The sequence below is a fragment of the Chroicocephalus ridibundus genome, chromosome 3 (assembly GCF_963924245.1).
Source record: "Chroicocephalus ridibundus chromosome 3, bChrRid1.1, whole genome shotgun sequence".
Lineage (NCBI taxonomy): Eukaryota > Metazoa > Chordata > Aves > Charadriiformes > Laridae > Chroicocephalus > Chroicocephalus ridibundus.
The window spans coordinates 128,519,319-128,541,667 of NC_086286.1; the positions used below are offsets into that span (position 1 = coordinate 128,519,319).

Consider the following 22,349-nt stretch of genomic DNA (forward strand, 5'->3'; position numbering starts at 1 on the left):
AACGCCCACAGCAGTACCATCTGGTCCCCACGCGTGCAGGGGTGTGCACAAGGGATCACAGCACCCTGTGCAAAGAATCAAAGGATCATAGAACGGCAGGGGTTGGAAGGGCCCTCTGGAGACCATCCCATCCAACCCCCGGCCAGAGCAGGGTTACCCAGAGCAGGTGGCACAGGAACGCGTCCAGGCGGGGTTGGAATGTCTCCAGAGACGGAGACTCCCCCACCTCTCTGGGCAGCCTGTGCCAGGGCTCTGCCACCCTCACAGCAACGAAGTTCCTCCTCGTGTTGAGATGGAACTTCCCATGGTCAAGTTCGTGCCCGTTGCCCCTTGTCCTGTCCCTGGGCACCACTGAGAAGAGCCTGGCCCCATCCTCCTGACACCCACCCTTTAAGCATTGATAAGATCCCCCTCAGTTGTCTTTTTTCCAGACTGAAGAGACCCAAATCCCTCAGCCTTTCCTCATCAGAGAGATGTTCCAGTCCCCTCAGCATCTCGGTAGCCCTTTGCTGTCCCCTCTCCAGCAGTTCCCCGTCCTTCTTGACCCAGGAAGCCCAGAACTAGACCCAGTGCTCCAGATGTGGCCTCACCAAGGCAGAGTAGAGGGGGAGGATGACCTCCCTCCACCTGCTGGCCACGCTCTTCTTGATGCAAGAAGGGCCATTTAGGTGGGGAATGGAAAAAAAAAGAGGGTTGTCAGAAGCAGAACCCAGGCAAAGCAAGCCCCAAAGCCAGTGAAGACCCCAGGGAGCTGAGCAGACCCTGCTCTTCCATCCAGCGTTGTGCTGCATTTTCAGAGGGTGCTTCAAAGCATGAGGGGATGGCTTCAGAGCTGGGAAAGACAGAGCCCAGACTGACCTAGGGCAAATCTGCAAACCTGGCTTTCACCTTGGGTCTCCAGGCTGGCGATGCAGGCACAGCATGGGGTGCTTGGGTTCCTCGGGGGCAGAGGCGGGAGAGGAGCCCTCAACATCCCACCGCACAGCGCGGGGAGTTCTTGTCTCCCTCTCTGAAGTCTCGTCTCGATAAATCAGCATGGCAGTAAGCAATGCCTTAAGGTTTGCGAGGATGAAGTTCAATCAGCAGCAGCTTTCTTGCTGGCTCCCACTGACAGAGCACTGCAGACATATTCCTGGTGTGCCGTCTAATATCTCCGCTGTCATCTGGGATCACGGCGCTGGAGATGACATGCAAGGCAGAGGGCGTAAGGCAGCCCCGCGTTCAGCATTTCAGGGTTTTTTCCGTGTCGGGAGTCACTTGTTGTTTCATAGCTGGCTCTTCTCAGGCTGGGAAGGTCCCCCTGGTGCAGAACATGAAGAACATAAAGCCACAGCTCCTTGACAAGCCACGAGCTGGCAAATAAGTAATGACTTTTATTAGAGAGCACCGGGCTTCGCTGCTCTCTGTGGTAGCTATTTGGACCTGTAATTTAAGAAAAGTGGCTGCTTTTAGTGCGCATGTTGCTGCACTCCCTAGATGCGAGAGCAAGCTCGGGCAGGAGCCACTAAGAGCAATTAGAAGCCTTCAACCTGCTCATCTTGGGGGAGCTTAGGAGGTGATGAGATGCTCGGGGGAGAAATGGCCACGGTGGCTGGAAGGTGTTATACACCCTCACCTCAGCGTTCATCTCAGCCCGTGGCGGGGTCAGGAGGTGCGGGTTGGGTGGGAGAGATGCGAGCCCTCTCTGGGAGGTGTGAAGACCACACGGGGACTAACTTGGGCATGCAGCCTTCCCTATATACGGCAGATGATGTTATCGTATGATCAAGGATCATAAGATCATATCAAAGGATGGCAGGATAATTCAGACTGGAGGGCATTTCAGGAGATCTCTAGCCCAGCCTCATGCTCAAAGCTGGGTCAGATTGACCTCACACCGGGTGGCTCTTGGCTTTTTGCAGTTGGATGTAGACAGCCCAACCTCCCTGGGTCTCTGCTGCGTTGTTTGAAGATACCGAGCAGGCTGGGAGGGGGCTGGGACAAGGACACAAGCCTTGAGGCATCAGTTATGACTGGGCCTCCCTTAGCAGCAGGGAGTCAGTCTTCTCCTCCGAGCAGCTTTCAGACTCACATGCAGCGCCTTCAGGCCATGTCCATCCAAGTAAACCTTCCAACATGAGCCCTGTTCTCCAGCCCTGGGCTGACACAGCTGGGCTGGGATCACAGAATCATAGAATCATTCAGGTTGGAAAAGACCCTTGGGATCATCGAGCCCAACCATCAACCCCACTCTACAGAGTTCTCCCCTACACCAGATCCCCCAACACCACATCTAAACGACCCTTAAACACATCCAGGGATGGTGACTCCACCACCTCCCTGGGCAGCCTATTCCAGTGTCTGACCACTCTTTCTGGGAAGAATTTTTTCCTAATGTCCAGTCTAATCGTACACACAATCAGACACATCCAAACTCCTCCAGGGATGCTCTGCCCCAGGATAATCCCTCCTGGGGATGTTGACCTGGGACCTCCCCATGCCATGGCCTGTGCTGACAATGTCCTGGTGCAGACAGGTGAGGGGCAGTGCCCTGGTTCTTGCCTTGTTCAATTTACTTGTGCAGATATAACTGCAGACATTCAGGATGGAAAAGGCCAGATTGGGTTCCCTTAGGTGCATCCCAGTAATACAAGGCTGGTGGTTCCCAAGGTCTCCTTCTCTTCTTATCCCAACCGAGTTACCTTGAAATGGCTTCTCTCCCAGCTTCTCCTTTGCCCACCATCTCCACTGGGCTGGGGTCACTGGCTGCAGCTGCCAGAGTCCTTGGCCACGCTATGTTCCTGCATCTCACGTCTACCTCCTCTTAAGGCAAATGGGAAGCGAAAACAGCCACGCAAGCTCTGGCGACTTGGCCAGCAAAGCCCTTTCCCACCAAAAAGGAACAGTGGTGGGTGCTCACCACATCTTGCCTGACTTTACTCTTCTTTGTTCCACAGGCTCATTGGCACATTCCGGATGGTCCTGCAAAAGGTGGTGGAGGAAGGGCAGGTAGAGGTGACGGACACACTCATAGACGACAATAATTCAGCCATTCAGGTAGGTCATGAGGAAAAAGCAGCTGCTGCTGCCCGTCGGTCATTGGTCCATCTGTCTGCCTTTCTGATGACTCTGTAGGAACATAAAAGTCTGTGTTATCACAGAATCACAGCATGGTTTGGGTGGGAAGGGACCTTAAAGGCCACCCAGTGCCACCCCCTGCCCTGGGCAGGGACACCTCCCACCAGCCCAGGTTGCTCCAAGCCCCGGCCAACCTGGCCTTGAACCCCTCCAGGGATGGGGCAGCCACAGCTTCTCTGGGCAACCTGGGCCAGGGGCTCACCCCCCTCACACCAAAGAATTTCTTCCCAATATCTCATCCAAATCTCCCCTCTTCCAGTGTAAAACCCTTCCCCCTCGTCCCATGGCTCCCCTCCCTGCTCCAGAGTCCCTCCCCAGCTTTCCTGGAGCCCCTTGAGGGACTGGCAGGGGCTGGAAGGTCTCCCCAGAGCCTTCTCCAGGCTGAACACCTCCAACTCTGTTAATGGACCTGAATCCCCGAATCCTCAGCCTTTCCTTCACCCCTTTATAATTGGTCTGAAGGACGAAGGCAGCCAGGACTGTCCCGAGGGTGGACAGCAAAGGCTGGCTGTTCTGCATGCCGTGACAAGCGTAGGATCGGGGCAGAGGGCGAAGGAACCAGGTTTAACCTGCACACAGGCAGGGTGACATTGCTCGTGCCCAGCTCAGAAATAGCCCGCAAGTGTCCTGCTGCCGGAGAGCCGTGTCACCCCAGAGCACAGCGTGGTCCTCAGAGCCCCGCAGAGAGGCTTCGACCACAGTCCCACGCTGAGCTCCGCTGCCAGGGCTCTCCTCCTGCCCCTGAGCGACCCCACGCCGGCTCTGCCCCGAGCAGGGTACCATCTTTAATCCGTACCGGGGGTACCGGCTGCTTGAAACGCTCGACATCTGCCGTATTTGTCTCCGAGCTCAACGCTGCTTTTGTCTGAGCCCTGTAGCCCATGAGGAGCACCTCGTGCGGCAGCTCGCCTGAAGCCCCGCTCTTTGTACCCCTCTGGGGAAAATCAGGATAAGAAATCCCCCCCGGTCTGGGTCTGCGCCCCTCGCCCAGCGCCCCCGATGCCCGGGGAAAGGCTCCCAGTGGGCAGAGCAGCTGCCGTGTCACTCGGTGCCTTTCCATCTGGGTAACGCGTCTCACGGGAGCTGTTTGCCATGGAGACTGAGTTTTATAACACGCTTGGAACTGCAGCCACTTCTGATCTGCTTGGGTATCAAAACCCTGGTGTTTTCATTAAAAAATAAATACTCAGCTTCCCTCCCCCCCCCCCTTTTCTTATTCCTTCACAAGCTGCTTCCTACACTCAGCATAAAGGAAAAGAGCAATTGCGCGCAACCCTCTGTGCTAACAACAAGCAATTAGCAATGAAAAGACGAATGGTTTCATTAGGAGGAGACAGGAGGTGACTGCGGTGGGGGCAGAGGGAATTAAACCAATAAAAGTATGAAGAAAACAGTCCCGAGGAGAGAGAAAAAGTGGAAAGGCTGCAGACCCAGGGTGCAACAATAATTTCAGGGTTGGAGAAAACGGTTCCTGCTGTTCTGTTATTTCATCAGACTGAGCATTTGCCTGATTGAAGTCCACGGGACCCTCCAAAGGAAGAAAATGCCGTATTTTTAAGACCCTTCGGTGTCACAGAGGGGAGAGGAGAAAACCAACGGAGGAAAATTCAATACGTGCAACTTCTTAGTGTCCATAATGATGAAATTTTTAGAATGAACTAACGCAGGACTGAGACGGTACCTGCCTGGACTGGCGCCTTGCAGCCTGGCCAGGAGCTTGGGGTAGCTGCACAGTAGGTCAAAGCAAGCGGCCTGCTGCCCTTCCCCTCTGTATCAGCCATGCCCTTCTGACTGGAGGCACCTGGAGGAGAAACGACCTTCCCCAGCCCCTGCCTGATGTTCTGGGTGACCTGTGCTCATCACCTACCCCCTGAGGACCTCATGTCATCTCCACGGCACTGGGGAGGCCCCACCTCGAGGGCTGTGTCCAGGTTTGGGCCCCTCACGCCAGGAAAGACCTTGAGGGGCTGGAGCGTGTCCAGAGAAGGGCAACGGAGCTGGTGAGGGGTCTGGAGCACAAGTCTGGTGAGGAGCGGCTGAGGGAGCTGGGGGTGTTCAGCCTGGAGAAGAGGGGGCTGAGGGGAGACCTTCTGGCTCTCTACAGCTCCCTGAAAGGAGGGGGTAGCCAGGGGGGGTCGGGCTCTTCTCCCAAGGAACAGGCCATGGCACAAGAGGAAACGGCCTCAAGTTGCACCAGGGGAGGTTTAGGATGGATATTGGGAACAATTTCCTCCTGGAAAGGGTTGTGAAGCATTGGAAGAGGCTGCCCAGGGCAGTGGTGGAGTCGCCATCCCTGGGGGTATTTAAAAGCCGGGCAGACACGGTGCTGAGGGCCATGGGGTAGTGGTGGCCTTGGCAGTGTTGGGTTGATAGTTGGACTTGATGGTCTGAAAGGTCCCTTCCAGCCATAACAATTCTGTGGTTCTGTGTCTATGTTGTCTGTGCCATGGCAGCTCTGCTGGAGCTGTTTCGGTTGGTATTCCCAGAGCGCTCCGGAAAACATAAATACTGGCTGTTGACTGTTGCTACGGAATCAGGGCAGCCCGGGCAGGGCAGATTGTAGGGGAGTGCAGCTCTCCCTTGGGTACGACAATAAACGCCCCCCGGTCCTGCACGCCGCAAGCCATATGGACGCTCATGCACAAATCCTGCATTTCTAGAGCTTGCTGTGAGCAGAAATGCCACGTCCCTCAATTTCCCCTGCGTTTCTGGGACACGGTCCTAGCCCCAGGTCGCCCCCCTTCAAACCAGAACTGGAAGTGAGGGTATGCGTTTACATTTTGGGCTTTCAGCAGGGTTTTGGATCCACGGCCAGTGAGGGCTGTTGCAGGAGGAGAAGGGGACTGAAAAATGATATTGAGAAGGCAGAGACGGGCAGGTATGGAAAGTCGCTGCCCATCAGCTGAGACGGGATAACCCTCTGTCTGCAATCCTCATCCTCCGAGATGCAAAGGAAAAGGTTTTTCTTGGAAGCAACACGTTCCTCGCATTGAGCAAACTCCAAAATACGTCAATTGCAAGGGTTGGAAAGATCACCTGCAGAATTAGGAAAGAAAGCAATCTCCCAGCTCTCTCCTCTGGGCAAACGACACCTCTCTCAGCTCCTTAAAACCCATGGTTTTAAAGGCATGTTTCCTCCGCAAAGGCACCTGAGCAGGTTCTGGCATGGCGTTGCCTCCAGAGGGGCTGCTGGCAAGCACGGCGCAGATGCCGGAGGTGGCGTCATGCAGCGCAGCTCCACTTCTGCACGATGCTGGGCTGGCACCAGGGATCCCTCCTGCAGACTATGCTCACCCAGGTTCCACCCTGGCGCAACCATCCCACCTCCAAACCCACCCTGGGGTGGCCCCGCTTTGCAGACACGTCGGTGCGGTTTGTGGTTGAACCCCAGGCAGCAGGTAGGACCAGGCAGCCGCTCGCTCGCCGCCCGAGTTGGGATGGGGGAGACAATTGGAAGAGTAAAAGTGAGAAAAAAACCTCCTGGGTTGAGATAAAGCCAGTTTGATAGGTAGAGCAAAAGCTGCGCACTCAAGCAAAGAAAACCAAGGAATTCATTCGCCGCGTCCCATGGCAGGCAGGTGCTCAGCCATCCCCAGGAGAGCAGGGCTCCATCACACGTAACACGGACTTGAGAAGACAAACACCACCTCTCCCAACATCCCCCCTTCCTCTTTCCCCAGCTTTGTACACCGGGCATGATGTCCCATGGCATGGAATATCCCTGGGGTCAGTCGGGGTCCCAGCTGTGTCCCCTCCCAACTCCTTGTCCTCCCCCAGCCCATCACTGGTGGGGTGGGCTGAGGAGCAGAAGAGGCCGTGAGAGCTCAGCAGCAACCAAACCCACCGGTGTCCTAACGCCATTCCTCAGCCCAAATCCCAAACGCGGCACTACACCAGCTGCTAGCAAGAAATTCAACCCCATCCCAGGCGAAACCATGACAGGTGTGAGGCGTGTCCAGCTCCGGACATCGGCCCCAGCTCCGGATGAAGGGGAAGGAGCATCTTCACCGCCCTCGTTCCTTGGAGAGCACTTTCCAGGCATACCGTCATCTTTCTGTAATCAAACACAAAGGAAGGGTTGAAAACTGTTTTCTTTTTTGTGGGCTGGCTGCAAAGCATCACGGGCAGCTTCCAGCCAGCCCTGATAACCTTATGGACTTGCCTTAGCAAGGAGATTAAAAGAGCCAGGAATTGTAAAGCCAGGAGGGATATTACGAGCGTGTCGCCTGGCCTCCTACAAGAGAGGCTCTGGGGTGTCTCAGAATTTGTTATTATCTCAAGTGGCAGAAAAGAAAACAACAAAAAACCAAATAAAAATGATGTTAAAATGTCCAGTGACAGAGCGATCCGCCAGCCCTTCAATGAATCATTCCACTCATTAATTTTCTTTACTGTTAAATTGAGAGTTTGGTTTCCAGCGTGAATTCCTTTTGGTTTCAGCTTACACCTACTAATTTCCCGTCAAACAAGCGATGACTTTATTCAGCCCAAACCAAAATCTTTCAGCTTATTACACCCATAATTTTTCATTTCTTTTAAAGGATTTTTAAGCCTTTAAACATAGTCTAAAAATGAGATTTCAAAATCAAATGTTTCACGACAGCGACGAGGAGGATTTAAAAAACCGTGACAAAACAACGTTCCCACATGGATCTGCGTCTCTCCTCTGCATTTGCTTTCTTAAACAAGCCGAAGCAGCTCGGTGAGGTCAGCGCGGCGTGGCAAACCATTTTGATTGACTCAGATTTGTATTTGGCCAGACGAAGAATAAAATCAGTCAAAACCTTCGGCAAAGCTCGGTTTCCAGCTGGCTTTGAGTCACCCCTTGCTAAATGCACAGCGTCCTCCCAGGCCGTGTCTTGTCTCCTCCAGCCTTTCACATCGTCCCTTTGACAAGCCGCGGTCGGAGCGAGTCAGGATGCTCTGCCTCCTCTTGAACACAGAGCTGAAAAAAAAGGGAAGATTTTCTCATAAATTTTCCTGCTCCGGTTTGTTAGCATTTTCGTTTTGTCCTTGCGTCTAAAATCAATCGCCTTTGCATGGAATATGACTTGAAATTTCTCCGTGGAAGCCGAATGGAGGTGGAGAATGGGTTTCTGCTTTTGCTTTGATCTTTGTGGCAGACGTTTGCCTTTCAAAATGAGGTATGTTTTCAGGAGAGAGATTTTTCTGGCTGGTTTGTCCAAAGCTGTGGTTTTAGAAGGACTTTGGACATCAGGGCAAAGGTAGTGCCAGCAGCTCTTTGCAGCAAGGTGAACTCTCACATATTGGATTGCGTTTTAAATCCAGAGAAAGATTTTTTGGGGAAAAACATTTGAGAGCTCCAACCCTGAATTTGCTGCAGCAGCCTGGTGCAATCTTGGGAGTGTACGTGGGGGATGACCACGTACAAGAGGGAGAGGACCTCACTCGCTTCATCCAGAAGAAGATTTAGATCAAGCTTGGACAGACCCAGTGCCAGGTCCCTTCCCATAGAATCACAGAATGGGTGGAAGGGACTATTAAAGCCCACCCAGTGGCACCCCCTGCCCTGGGCAGGGACACCTCCCACCAGCCCAGGTTGCTCCAAGCCCCGGCCAACCTGGCCTTGAACCCCTCCAGGGATGGGGCAGCCACAGCTTCTCTGGGCAACCTGGGCCGGGGGCTCACCCCCCTCACACCAAAGAATTTCTTCCCAATATCTCACCCAAATCTCCCCTCTTCCAGTGTAAAACCCTTCCCCCTCGTGCCACGGCTCCCCTCCCTGCTCCAGAGTCCCTCCCCAGCTTTCCTGGAGCCCCTTGAGGGACTGGCAGGGGCTGGAAGGTCTCCGCGGAGCCTTCTCTTCTCCAGGCTGAACCCCCCCAGCTCTCTCAGCCTGTCCTCCCAGCAGAGGGGCTCCAGCCCTCCCAGCATCTCCGGGGCCTCCTCTGGCCCCGCTCCAACAGCTCCGTGTCATTCTTATGGTGGGAGCTCCAGAGCTGGAGGCAGCTGTGCTGGTCATGGCCAGGCTGGGAGACCCCCTCCCCAAACCAGGATCTGCCCAAACATCCCGGGGATGCCCATCCCTTGCCAAACCCTGCCCTGCCTGGGGGTGGGATGGGGCCAGGCAGGAGCAAGGCACCACGCATCCGTGGGGCTTGGCAGCCCAGCACTTAACAGCAGGGCACAAATTCTTAAGAAGCTGATGCAAGACAGAGAAAAACCCACCAACATGATGTGGCTTCATCTGCTCGTGGTGCCTTCAGCTGCTCGAAGGGTTTCCCTGCTGTTCAGGGCTTTTGGTGTCTCTCATATCTGATGCAGCTGGTCTGGGATGCACCAGCAGCTCCAAGTGAATCAGGTGCCTGAGCAGGGGGGAGGCTGCAGCACCGTGCCTGAGCGGGATCAGACAACCTCCTGAAGCCAAAGACCTGCTCTCCAACTGCCTCATGCACGAGGAAAGAGGAGACTTTGGGGTCAGTAAGGCTCAGAGGTCAAGCCAGCTGATGCAACAACTCTTCCTGCCTTTCAGATTTCGCAGGACCTTCCTTCCTTCCTGTGCTGCCCTCGGGGGCTGATTGTGTCTTCCTTGTGTGTTGCAGACCAGCATCTCCATAGAGATCAGGTACCAGGCTCTGGACGGGACGGTGGGCACCTGGAATGACAAGGAGTTCCTGGAGACCCCCAGCGTCCACTCAGAGGGGGATGGCAGGTACCCTCTAGAGACAGACAGCCTCCTCTCCGGCCACCGGCAGGGCTCGGACATCTCCCCGGGCAAATCCAACCAGCAGTCTGCAGAGAGGAGCTTCAGAAGGTAATGTGATGCTCAGCACTTGGAGATGTGTGGTGGCAACAGGGATGGGGAGGCTTTGGCTCGTCTTGAAAGGGCAGCATTGCCCCAGTGCTCCTCTGGGGTGCATCACATCTCCTGGCCATCAGAAAACCATTATCACAGCTCAAGGCGTGGAGCGGCTGTAAGTGTTCACCCACCGGTGTCAGCAGGTCCCTGGTGCTCCACCACGCCTGCCCAGCACAGAGCTGAGCCTTCCGGCAGGCACTGAGCTGTGTAGCACACGGCAGATGCTGCAGAGCAAATGTAATTAAATACAGATTCAGAAAGGATTTAAGGGCCTGACTCTTGGTCAGGCCTTGTATTGGATGGGATTAGAGCCGCGTGTGGGGTGTAGAGCCACGTGTGGGGTGTAGAGCCACGTGTGGGGTCTTGCATCTCGATGGAGCTCGTGATTCTCCCAGAACTGAGCTGGAGGTGTGCCGAGGGGCGAGTGAATCCGCAGCCAGGGGCAGGGGGAGGAGGGCATGTCGGCCACAAAACCACACCGGTGTGGATGCTTCTGGGGTGGACGGTGCCGGTGCCAGTGCCTCTGACCCGTGTCCGTGTGCTGAGGGACGTCGTGAGTGTGCACATCCCACGGCAAGGCGGTTGGCACAGCAGAGGCTGGGGGAGAAACCAGGGAGGCTGTGGCACAGAGGGGGGGATGAGCCCTTGCCACCTCCCTTGCAGCGTTAACCCTCAAACAAACCCTTAGTGTCTCAAAAGCGTTTTCAAACACCCTTCCACCACGGTCTGTCGGGACCCCTGCACCTCACCGGGCGCAAATGCCATCCCATACCGAAGGCAGTACCTGGGCAGATGAGCCCTGTTTGGATTATCAGAGGGACCCCTCACCCTGTGACGGCAGGTGGGGACACCTCCAGTTCTCCTGAGGGATGCTGTTACCAGCTTTCTATTCATTTAAGGGTCCTTAGCATCACCCATGTGTCTTTCTAAGTTCGTGGGACCTGACGCTGGACAGAAACAAGCCCAGGGACTGTGTCCTTCCGTTTCTTGGCACAAAGCTGCTGTAACCAGTTGCAAACCCAGCCTGGTGACTGGGACGGGTGGAGAGGGCTCAGGACTGAGGACGCTGCAGTTGGCAGTCCACGGGGATGAAACACAAGCTGGGACCACTTCTGCCATGAGCTCTGGTTTATGGATGCTCAGGGCTCAGTCCTTGCTGGGAGAAACAGCCCCTTCACCACCTTGTATGCAGCCACGAGGCCAAGGCATGGATGGACAACGAGGACCCCGTGATGCTGGGCCAGATTCGGCCCACCCCATCACGGGTGCTCTGAGCCCTGTGCTCAAATCCTCACCCGGCTCATCAGACAACAGAGTTTTGCAAGTGTGTATAAATATATTGGGTTCACAGGTTGCTAAACCAGATTTTCGGGCAGCTTTACATAGTTTATGTAGTTGTGTTGTTCACGGTAGTGACTTTGGCTGTCGGTCTCTACTCCAGTATCACAGAATCACAGCATCACAGAGTGGCTTGGGTGGGAAGGGACCTTGAAGACTACCCAGCGCCACCCCCTGCCCTGGGCAGGGACACCTCCCACCAGCCCAGGGTGCTCCAAGCCCCGGCCAACCTGGCCTTGAACCCCTCCAGGGATGGGGCAGCCACAGCTGCTCTGGGCAACCTGGGCCAGGGGCTCACCCCCCTCACACCAAAGAATTTCTTCCCAATATCTCATCTCAATCTCCCCTCTTCCAGTGTAAAACCCTTCCCCCTCGTCCCATGGCTCCCCTCCCTGCTCCAGAGTCCCTCCCCAGCTTTCCTGGAGCCCCTTGAGGGACTGGCAGGGGCTGGAAGGTCTCCGCGGAGCCTTCTCTTCTCCAGGCTGAACCCCCCCAGCTCTCTCAGCCTGTCCTCGTAGGAGGACAGTAGCTCTTGAACCCATTGCCCTCTTTCAGTTGGATGAGTGGAGACATCGAAGTCCTGAATTTGCTAAAAGTCTCACGGAAAGAGATGAACTGGCAGAGGAGACTCCATGAGCGGGGCAGGCAGAGCTGGCTCCCCGGCTCACCCACCGCTCTCCTGGCACGAGGACAGCCCTTGTCCGAGGGCTGCAGTCCCGCAGGGGGACAGCCCTCGTGTTTCCGAACCCATACAGGAGCCCAGCCTGGGGATGGGAATCCGAACACACCCCTGGCAATCGGCTGCTTTTTTAGTAGCCGCCGTAAATGATCGCAGGCGCTGCGGCAGCCGCACAACCCCCACCCTGGCTTTCTGCAATTCAGTAGCGTTTGCCTTCCTCTGGGTTTAGCACTTTCCTGTGGCCATAGAAGGGCAGAATTTCTTTTTCCCCACCGTGCGAGACTGGGGGAAGATATCCCCAGCCGCTCGCATCGCTCCGAGGCAGTTAATTAACTGTGTGCATTGGGCTGAAACCTGCGAATTTTCAAGCAAATTGGAAGCGCAGATTCGTTTCCCAGCTCAGCGGACCGTGCTGCTGCTGAACAGGGAAGATGCCGGGGGATTTCAAAGGCGGATGGCAGGGCACAGCCTGGTTTGCAGGGAGGGTTTCGGTCTGTCTGTCCGCCCCGTATTTTGGGAAATCAGCGTCCTGCCTGCGCCACATGGACTTTGGGGCGTGATGCCGGCGTGACTTTACTCTCACCGGAGATGTAATTAACGCCGTGTGGCTGATGCGGCAGGCGGCTGGATGAGTTGAGGCTCTGGATGAGGTCTCCAGGGACTGTAGAGTAAGTCTGAGGCGAGCAGCTCGGCTGGAGGGGGAGGACAACCGCATTTGGCCGGAGAGATCCCAGCCGGGTGCCCGGTGTGCTGAGCATCCCGGCCCGGGTGCAGGGAGCTGCGTGGTGGCTGAGCAGAAGGGCTTTTCCGGGTTGGTTTGTATGTAGTTGGTGAAAAATCCTTCCTGTTGGAGAGCTGAAGTAAAATAAACAGTTTATAAGCAGGCAGCGGGGCCGTGTGGAGGCTAGATACTGCCGTGGCACCTGCAAACGGTACTGTGGCACCGATCCATGCTCGGGGTCTCATAGAATCACGGAATGGTTTGGGTGGGAAGGGACCTTAAAGGCCACCCAGTGGCACCCCCTGCCCTGGGCAGGGACACCTCCCACCAGCCCAGGTTGCTCCAAGCCCCGGCCAACCTGGCCTTGAACCCCTCCAGGGATGGGGCAGCCACAGCTTCTCTGGGCAACCTGGGCCAGGGGCTCACCCCCCTCACACCAAAGAATTTCTTCCCAATATCTCATCCCAATCTCCCCTCTTCCAGTGTAAAACCCTTCCCCCTCGTCCTCTCGGTTCCCCCGTGGGTCACCAGCTCTTAGCGGGTGGGAGAGCGGTTCCTGGTGGTCACAGTTTGGTGGAAGTCCCGTGATACTTAGCTTCAGTTTCTCCTTCAGACCCATAATGCTTTGGAAAAAAAAAATCCCTTTGCACACGGGGCTTACGCTGAGCGAGGCCGGGTGCTGCCCGCCAGCCCCAGCGCTGCCAAGACAGCCCTTGTAGCCCCTTCCCCTTGCTTGCCAGCCCTGACGCCCAGGAGCAGGCTGGGCAGCCCTGCGCTGTCGGGAAGGTAACACACAACTGCTTTAACGGAGGAGAGAGTGGAGCATCCCTTGGCAGAGACGCCAAAAAAGCAAGGGATGCTAGTCCTCCTGTCCCAGGCTTAAGTTATTGCTCTAAAACTGGTTTCACCTCCTGCTTTTGTCCCAGGGAGCTTCCCCACGTCCTCTGGTCCGGAGTCAGCAGGTCATTTTGAGCACAGGCTTGGCCGTCTCTTGGTGCCCTCACCTCTGCCAACCCCAAGGGCCATCCGTGGTCATTACTGTCACCACCACTATGTCACGTCCCACTCTCGGTAAAGAGGGGGGGTCAGTGACTTCAGATTCGCAAATCCCCAACGGCGCGGACTAAGGTGAGATAAATCTCCAGGTCCGTATAGAAACATTTATTTCCTTCCCAAAATGGTTAGTGTAGGTCTTAACAAGTCCACGGTAATCGGTTAGGTGTATGACAAAGGACGGCACGTGGTGAGGTATGGGTTGTGTTACTAACGGCAGGCACAGGACAACTATGGCAAGCGGTACTTAAGGTCGTACTTAAGGCACATTATTTTTTATTTAATTACATGTATTTAATTAACGTAAGTTAATTAACAACTCTAACCATTACTTAACAATTCTAAGAGAAAAGAGAAACTGAGGGATAGAGACAGGAAAAGACCGAGAAAAAGACAGAGCTAAAGAGATCACCGGTCCTGGTTCCAGCGTCTTCTTCAGGGAATCTTCCCAGGCACAATCTTCTTCTTTCTTGGGAGGAATCTTCCCAGGTACGGTCTTCTTTCTTGGGAGGAATCTTCCCAGGTACGGTCTTCTTTCTTGGGAAGCATATTCCCAGGCACCATCTTCTTCTTTTGTTTCTTCTTTGTTCCCCTCCAGGGGCACTTTTTTCCCCTTTTCCGTTTGCTGAATTAGCACAGTCCACCCCCCTTGCCAAGGACAGCCTTGGCTCGGGTTTCTCCCTTCTCCCAGGTGACATGGAGCATGATTTGGGTGGAGAGAGGAGTGCCGTAGTCACACGTGTTTAGCATGGTCTCTGTAATCTTCATTAGCGTATGCAGGGTGTGCGCTTTCCTATGCATTTCACGGATAATGAAGCAAAGGTCACTCATCGGACACGACGGCCTTGAGAACGGAGAACTAGCGCGCTCAGCACACGAGTGGCAGAACTGTCCTGTCTCCACAAGTTCTCCCACGCTTTCAGGCACTAGAAGCGTGAGCCGTGTCGGTTCTTTGGAGGCCAGGCCTGCATTATTTATTGCCTCGCGAGTGTTTGAGGCGTCCCATTGAAGGCTTGGAGGGCCTCCTGCCCCTCCTCAGGGAAGTTACAGTCCGTCCCTCACACGCTGCCGGCACGACTACCAAGGAGGGAAAGGGCTGATGTTTTCCGTGTCACCACCCCCGCAGGCTGGAAGAGGACGAGATGTATTACCACAGCGAAGATGAACTTCTGGGAGAGGGGGACACCCTTAGCCAGGGATCCCTCAGCACGAGGTAGGGAGCCGGTCAGCACCCGCTGCTGCTGCTGGCTGCGGGGTTTGCAGTGCTGTGTTGCTCCTGCCGTGTCCCTGGGGATGTCCCTCAAGCATCGCCCCCGGATTCCCATTTCTTGGCTGCAGGAGAGCTGGTGGGGAGAAGCGGTGGAGCAGCTGGAAAAGCATCCTTGGAAAGGACGCTCAGGAGAGGTGCTGGGATGGAGAAAGGGCCTCGGGGTGAGGCAGCAGCTGGGGAAATGCCTCGCCTTTGAGGTCCCCTTCCTTCTCCAGGTCCCACCACGCATCAGGCACCAGACCCAGGGATCAGCCGTGTCCGGAGCATGGGGAAGAGCTCCTGCTGATGTGCATGAGGATCTGATTTCTGTTTGCAGTGGCTTTTCTTGCAGTGCGGTGCTGTGAGTTGTTCCCCAGCGTGTGCCGGGAAGAGTCTGGGGAGAAGCTGCAAAAAAGAGAAGTTCAGGTAAAACCCAGGGACCAGCCCAATGCCTCTGAGAGCAGCTCAGCCACAGGAAGGACCATTCCAGGGGGGGATCCTCAAATTCTGTGGATCCCGTGATGGCAGAACGCACGTGAGGGTGGTTGTTCCTACACGCAGCTCTTCTGGGGAGCTCGTTTCTCAGAGCAGCTCCCCATGCAGGCTGTCACCGAGCGCCTCCAGCTTCACTAGGGTGGAGATATTGACTCTCCGTCGTGGGAATTTGTGGCCACATCTGTACTGGTAAACACCTCTGTCAAGTCTCATTAATTAGACAGTGCCAGCCCAAGCACCTGAAGTGCCCATAACATTAATACATTATTAGGACAGTTTTGGGGAAGGTTTGGGCTACCTAGCACCGACCCAAGCCATGCAACGGCCATGGGCCAATTCCAAAGGGCAGATTAGGGGTTGCCCACCCAAACCCTGTCTTTGGATGGGAAGCATCAACATGGGTTTGGCTTCAAAGGCAGGGAACGTGCCCTTGAACTTCTAATTCCGTAGCGTAGAGGTACGTGGAGGTAGCCCGTGCCCAATGAGTGGGACACTCCAGAAGTATGTCTGTTCCTGGAGGTGCCCCAGGCTGTAGACACATCTGGGATGTCTGGGTGCCTGGAGATGGAGGGACAGTCGAAATGGTTTGACAAGGCTGCTGGATGCCTGGGGGTCCCCCAAAAGCTGCTCAGGCCAAGCCCAGAGGTAGGAGCCACCACTCCACACGTTGGGCACAGCGATGCCTTCAGCTTCCCGTGGGCACTGAGATGGGCAGCTCTGCTTGTGCCACTGACCAACCTTTGGGCCTGGCCAAACCCAGGAAAGCCCAGTTCAAAGCCAAGTCCATCTCCCAGCTTGCCTTCAAGGGTCGGGTCGTGTTCAGGATGAGCTGCTCATCATTTTGGCACAGAACAGCCAAAAATCAGGTTTCTGCAAGGCGTCAGGGATAAGGAAAGAGGAACCCCAGGTCTGGCTGGGAGGGAGTTCAGCTCCCGTCCCTGGAGACGCTTGAGTAGAAGCTGGATGCGCGTCTGAGGAAGGGTTTGGGCAGAGCTGATCCCCCTTGGGGAAGAAGTTGGACTCGAAATTTTCTTGGCAGCCCTTTTGCCTGTAATTCTGTGTGTCTTCAGAGTCTGTTTCCACCCTCTGCATCCCCCTGGGGGGGGGTTTGAATCCAAATGAAGGCAGTGGAAAGGTCTCCCTGGATTTCCACAGGCTTTCTGTCAGCATCGTCTCCATCACAAAGCTGTTTACCTCCTCCCCTGGCTCATTAGGGACATTATTTTGTTATTCAGCCGATTCCCTTTCCTGAGGGGATGCAGAAGAGGGGGGAAACAAACAGACCTTGAAATGGGAAAAGCAGCAGCAAGAACAAGGAATGTATAAACAGCGCTGGGCTTGCCAAGCGCCGCTCAGCCCTTCACTTGCAGCCTAATAGAGGTGCCAGCGATGCTGGCGAGACGCGTGTTGGAAACCTGTGCCGGCAGCGGGGATTATATCAGTTATTTGCAGCCAGGCTCAGTCCCTGCGCTTCCAGGAGCAGCCGCACGCCTTGCAGGGAAATACCATATTTGCTCTTGTAACTCCCCGGTGCCCCAAGCAACGACTTCAGTTCGCGGGAGATGTTTGTACAAGGTGAATTCTCTTGTTTTCTGGACAAAATCTCGAGCGAGGGAATGAGGCGGGGGAGATAGAAGTTCATATCTTCGGGGGTAAGTAAATGGTCCAAATGTGAGCACGGGTGAGGCCTTCACTCTGAGACAGTAAAAGGTAGAAAAACTGTAAGTGCAGACAGGATTCGCTGTTTCAGTCAAAAAGGTGCCCAAATCCCTTGGCCCTGCTGGGCAGGGGTTGAGGAATGGCCCCTGAGCATCGCTGTGGCTGGATGCTACGCAGCAGAGAGCTCAGGCGAGGTCCCTCTGCTGCCAGCATCCCTCATGGCTCCCACCGCCCCTCCTCTGCCAGCACCTCCCGTTGGTGGTGGCCAGGCCAGGGCACGGACCCACCTGGCCAAAAGAAAGTCAAACAGGAAATAAATAACCACTCCCAGCTTTTATTTATTTGTTTTTCAAAGCTGGCTCACTTCCAGTTCACACGTTGGTACCACACGCTGACCACCAAGCTGGCTCCAAACCCGGCACCACCTTTGCTGTTGGCCCGTAGCCTGAAACTCGCTGAACTTCTGCCTGGACTCAGGCCTTTTTGCACAGAAGCTCAGACCCGCCGGCAGGCAGACACAGAGCTCTGGCCAGGTGACCGGCCAGGGTCACCTCCCTCCGGTGGTTTAGAGGTGGGGAGGTCCTTATGGCCAGGGGCTGCCCAGGGAGGTAACCAGCGCTCTAGGGAAGGCTGGTGGGGACGTTGGGGATCCTACAGCGCTGAGCTGTTGGGCGGCAGTGAGCAAGGGGTGCCAGATTTGCCTTCTCTTTGCCAGTCTGTGCTTTATAGAATCATAGAATCATAGAATTGCCCGGGTTGGAAGGGACCTTTCAGATCATCGAGTCCAACCATCAACCCAACCCTGCCAAGGCCACCACTACCCCATGGCCCTCAGCACCACGTCTGCCCGGCTTTTCAATCCCTCCAGGGATGGCGACTCCACCACTGCCCTGGGCAGCCTCTTCCATGAGGAAATTGTTCCCAATATCCATCCTAAACCTCCCCTGGCGCAACTTGAGGCCGTTTCCTCTTGTGCCATGGCCTGTTCCTTGGGAGAAGAGCCCGACCCCCCCTGGCTACCCCCTCCTTTCAGGGAGCTGCAGAGAGCCAGAAGGTCTCCCCTCAGCCCCCTCTTCTCCAGGCTGAACACCCCCAGCTCCCTCAGCCGCTCCTCACCAGACTTCTCTCCCTTAGCAGAGCGAGACCCGAAAGCCCTGCCCCAGTGCGTGCTGCGTGGGGGCCACCCCGCCCTCAGCAGTAGGAAAAAATCCCCAAGGGACGGGCATTTGTTCCCCATAAAGTCCCAGCCGGATTCCCGGCAAGGAAGCGCAGATGCAAAGCTCTCTTTGCTCTTTTTCCTCTGTGACAAGGAAAAGTACCCAAGGGCCTGGGGCACCTCCCCGGCTCCCCGCTAATGGTTGCGGCAGAGACAAAGAGCGCCCCGAGAAATGAGGCTGCAGTCAATAGACCCGCAGGGAACGGTTTGCTGGAGGGTGCTGCCTCGCTGGAGATGTTCTTCTTAAAACGCAGCCGTGGTTCCCCGTGGCTCGACCCTTGCCTGGTGACGGATCCCTTGGAGCCTGGGCTCACCCTCTGGTTGCACCCACGGTGCTTTCGTGCGGTGACAGCGTCGTTATTGGCGTTCACCTTGCCAAGACCGTGAAGCAGTTGGTATCGGCATAGTCCAACTCCGCACCTGTTTTTTTCCCACCCCCTTGGAACAGCCTTTAATTTTTGCCCTCCAAAGACGTGACGTCTTTTCTAAGCCACCTTCCCAGGCTCCCCCGACGTCACAGGGAGAGCAGCTGGGCACCTTCGCAGGCTGTTCGTCCTCCCCAGCCCCAAGCTGGAGGCGGGTGGAGGATCCCCCGTCCACTCTGCCTGTGCCTCACCAGTGAGCGCGGCGGATCCTAGACGAGAGCTTTGCTCTCCACCCCTAAAGTTTAATTGGCTCCAGGTCAGCGAGACAATTCCCATCTCAGAAGTGCCTGCAAGTTGGCAAATTAAGGCATTTCAAGAGCTGCTTTTATTATTCCAATAACTGGAACTGTAAGCCTGTGCGTTTATTAAAGACAGGCCATTATTCCATTATTTTTATTACATTTAAATGTTGTGTCCGGTACTGAAATTATCAAAGCTCTTAACTAGCTGAGTCCCGCAGGGCGCTAATTGTGATCCCTTTGCAGCACTTCATACGGGCTCCAGAGAGAGCTCCTGCGCTGCTGGCACTCCATGGACCAAAGGAGTCGGGGGGGAAGGGGGGTGGACATGTCCGGTGGGCCGTCACGGCTGGAGCATCCTCCCCACCACAGCGTGGCCAGCTCCAGTTTTTTCTGATAGCTCCAGTTATTTTGACAGGTCTAGCGATTTTGGTAGCCAGGAGCAAGGACTCTTGGTGCTCTGCATTTGCCCTCCAGCAAAGGAGGTGGGCTCGTGGGCTCATGGAGGTCTCATGGCTTTCTACAGCTTCCCAAGGAAGGGATGCGGAGAGGGAGGTGCTGAGCTCTTCTCCCTGGGATCCAGGGGCAGGATGTGTGGGAATGGTTCAAGGCTGCACCAGGAGAGGTTTAGACAGGACATGAGGAAGCGTTTCTTTACCGAGAGGGGGGTCAAACCCTGGAACAGGTTTCCTGGAGAGGCGGTCGATGCCCCGTGCCTGTCAGTTCTTGAAAGGCATTTGGACATCGCCCTTAATACCATGCTTTAACTTTTGGTCAGCCCTGAACTGGTCAGGCAGTTGGACTAGATGATTGGTGTAAGTCTCTTCCAACTCAAATAGTCCCGTCTATTCTGTTCTATCCTGTTCTGTTCTATTCTATTCTATTCTATTCTATTCTATTCTATTCTATTCTATTCTATTCTATTCTATTCTATTCTATTCTATTCTATTCTATTCTATTCTAATTCTATCCTATCCTATCCTACTCTATCCTACTCTATCCTATCCTATTCTATTCTATTCTACCCTATTCTATTCTATTCTATTCTATTCTATTCTATTCTGATCCATTCCATTCCTGTTCCATTCCTGTTCCATTCCGTTCCATTGTGTTCTATCCTATCCTATCCTATCCTATCCTATCCTATCCTATCCTATCCTATCCCATTCCATTCCATTCCATTCCTGTTCCATTCCTGTTCCATTCCGTTCCATTGTGTTCTATCCTATCCTATCCTATCCTATTCCATTCCATTCCATTCCATTCCATTCCATTCCATTCCATTCCATTCCTGTTCCATTCCGTTCCATTGTGTTCTATCCTATCCTATCCTACCCTATCCTATCCTATCCTATCCTATCCTATCCTATCCTATCCTATTCCATTCCATTCCATTCCATTCCATTCCATTCCATTCCATTCCATTCCATTCCATTCCTGTTCCATTCCTGTTCCATTGTGTTCTATCCTATCCTATCCTATCCTATCCTATTCCATTCCATTCCATTCCATTCCATTCCATTCCATTCCTGTTCCATTCCGTTCCATTGTGTTCTATCCTATCCTACCCTACCCTACCCTATCCTATCCTATCCTATCCTATCCTATCCTATCCTATCCTATTCCATTCCATTCCATTCCATTCCTGTTCCATTCCGTTCCATTGTGTTCTATCCTATCCTACCCTACCCTATCCTATCCTATCCTATCCTATCCTATCCTATCCTATCCTATCCTATTCCATTCCATTCCATTCCTGTTCCATTCCTGTTCCATTCCGTTCCATTGTGTTCTATCCTATCCTACCCTATCCTATCCTATCTTATCCTATCCTGCCTTTGCCCTGGCTGTGGCCAGGGGCCCTCTCTGCGTAGCAGGGCAGGAGATGAGAGCTGGACCTTCATCATCTGCTCCAGGTTGCCCAGGCAGGGCCACCCCCTGGTCAGTCTGGGTGGGTCCTGGCTGCGGGGGGGAGAGGTTCCCCCCGTCAGGCTGCGGTCCCTGCTCGTGGCAGTCATGGATTAGCGAGGACGTGAAGAAACAGTTGGAGAGAGGGAGATTGCAGCAGCTGAGCTCTCTAAATGAGGCAGGTCGTCAGGGATAACGGGGCTGGATGGGTCCATGCAAGCTTGCAGCAGGAAGGGGAAGACGCAGGAAATACTGGTACACCCCATCCCGACCCTGTCCCCCACCCCAGTCTGCCCTGAGATCGATCCCCAGACAGATGGCAGCAGCCCCGGAGGTGTTAATGGCACTTCACCCTTGACTGTGTTTTCCCTGAGCCCCTCTGCTGCTGGGGGGATTTTGCCCAGGAGGACTCGATGCTCCGAGAAATGTCTGAGGAATTGTGCAAAGCTGAGCCTGGCTCGGGCTGTAGCAAACCTGCGCTGGAGTTTACCCTGAATCAAACAAGGGGGAAAAAAGAAAGACAAAATGTTTCACATTCAGGCTTATGAAAGGAATAAAAGAGCACTTTGATATGAACCATCCTTTTGAATCAAAGAACAGGAGTCATTTTCTTCCCATTTTTCATATGAACAGAAATGTCCTGACTCCTTTGGAAGGTCCTTCCTTTTCCATCAGTTACAGGTCCCAGTAACTCCAGTTACAGTTACAGAGCTCAGTCCCAGCCCAAGACAAAATTGCACCAAAAGAATAAAAAGAGGAGGAAGTTTTGGTGTTGGCAGATCTGCATTTCAAAAAAGTTTCAGTGTGGCTCCCACTAGACCCTCTCCTGGCCGTCCTCATCCTCGTCCCCCCCGTCCCCTTTCCTGCGGCTGTGCCGAGAGCATCGCAGACCCACGTGTGCCCTTTCTGCAGCCCGAGGAACCCCCTGGACCATCCGTCCCACACAGAAGATGGAGAGTTTGCATCAGGAGAGCTGGACCAGGGCGCAGGCAGCTGGAGCTGGGCTCAGGAGCAGGCAGAGAGGAGCAGGGAGGGAACGGCCGGGGGAAGGGGGATTACTGAGGCATGGCCCTTTCTGTCCCCTCAGTGTCACAGGAGCAGCCTGAGGGATCACGGGCCAAGCAGTCTACAGCCCTGGAGACAGAGAATCGCTGAATGGTTTGGGTGGGAAGGGACTTTAAAGGCCATCGAGTCCACCCCCCTGCCCTGGGCAGGGACACCTCCCACCAGCCCAGGTTGCTCCAAGCCCCGGCCAACCTGGCCTTGAACCCCTCCAGGGATGGGGCAGCCACAGCTTCTCTGGGCAGCCTGGGCCAGGGGCTCACTGCCCTCAGCGTGAACAATTTCTTCCTTCTACCTAGTCTGAATGTCCCCTCTTTCAGTTCAAAGTCGTTACCCCTTGTCCTATCACGACAGGCCCTGCTAAAAAC

General features: G+C 54.8%; 1 protein-coding gene across 4 annotated transcripts in view; it reads left to right on the forward strand.

Moving 5' to 3' along the window:
- OTOF (otoferlin) overlaps positions 1-22,349 on the forward strand; it is a 126,010-nt gene that overhangs the window by 38,777 nt on the left and 64,884 nt on the right. For all 4 annotated transcript variants that reach the window (XM_063330773.1, XM_063330774.1, XM_063330775.1 and 1 more), the window contains exons 4-5: positions 2,937-3,036; positions 9,681-9,892. In XM_063330773.1, the coding sequence (XP_063186843.1) occupies positions 2,937-3,036; positions 9,681-9,892 (312 nt within the window). The remainder of the gene's footprint in view (positions 1-2,936; positions 3,037-9,680; positions 9,893-22,349) is intronic.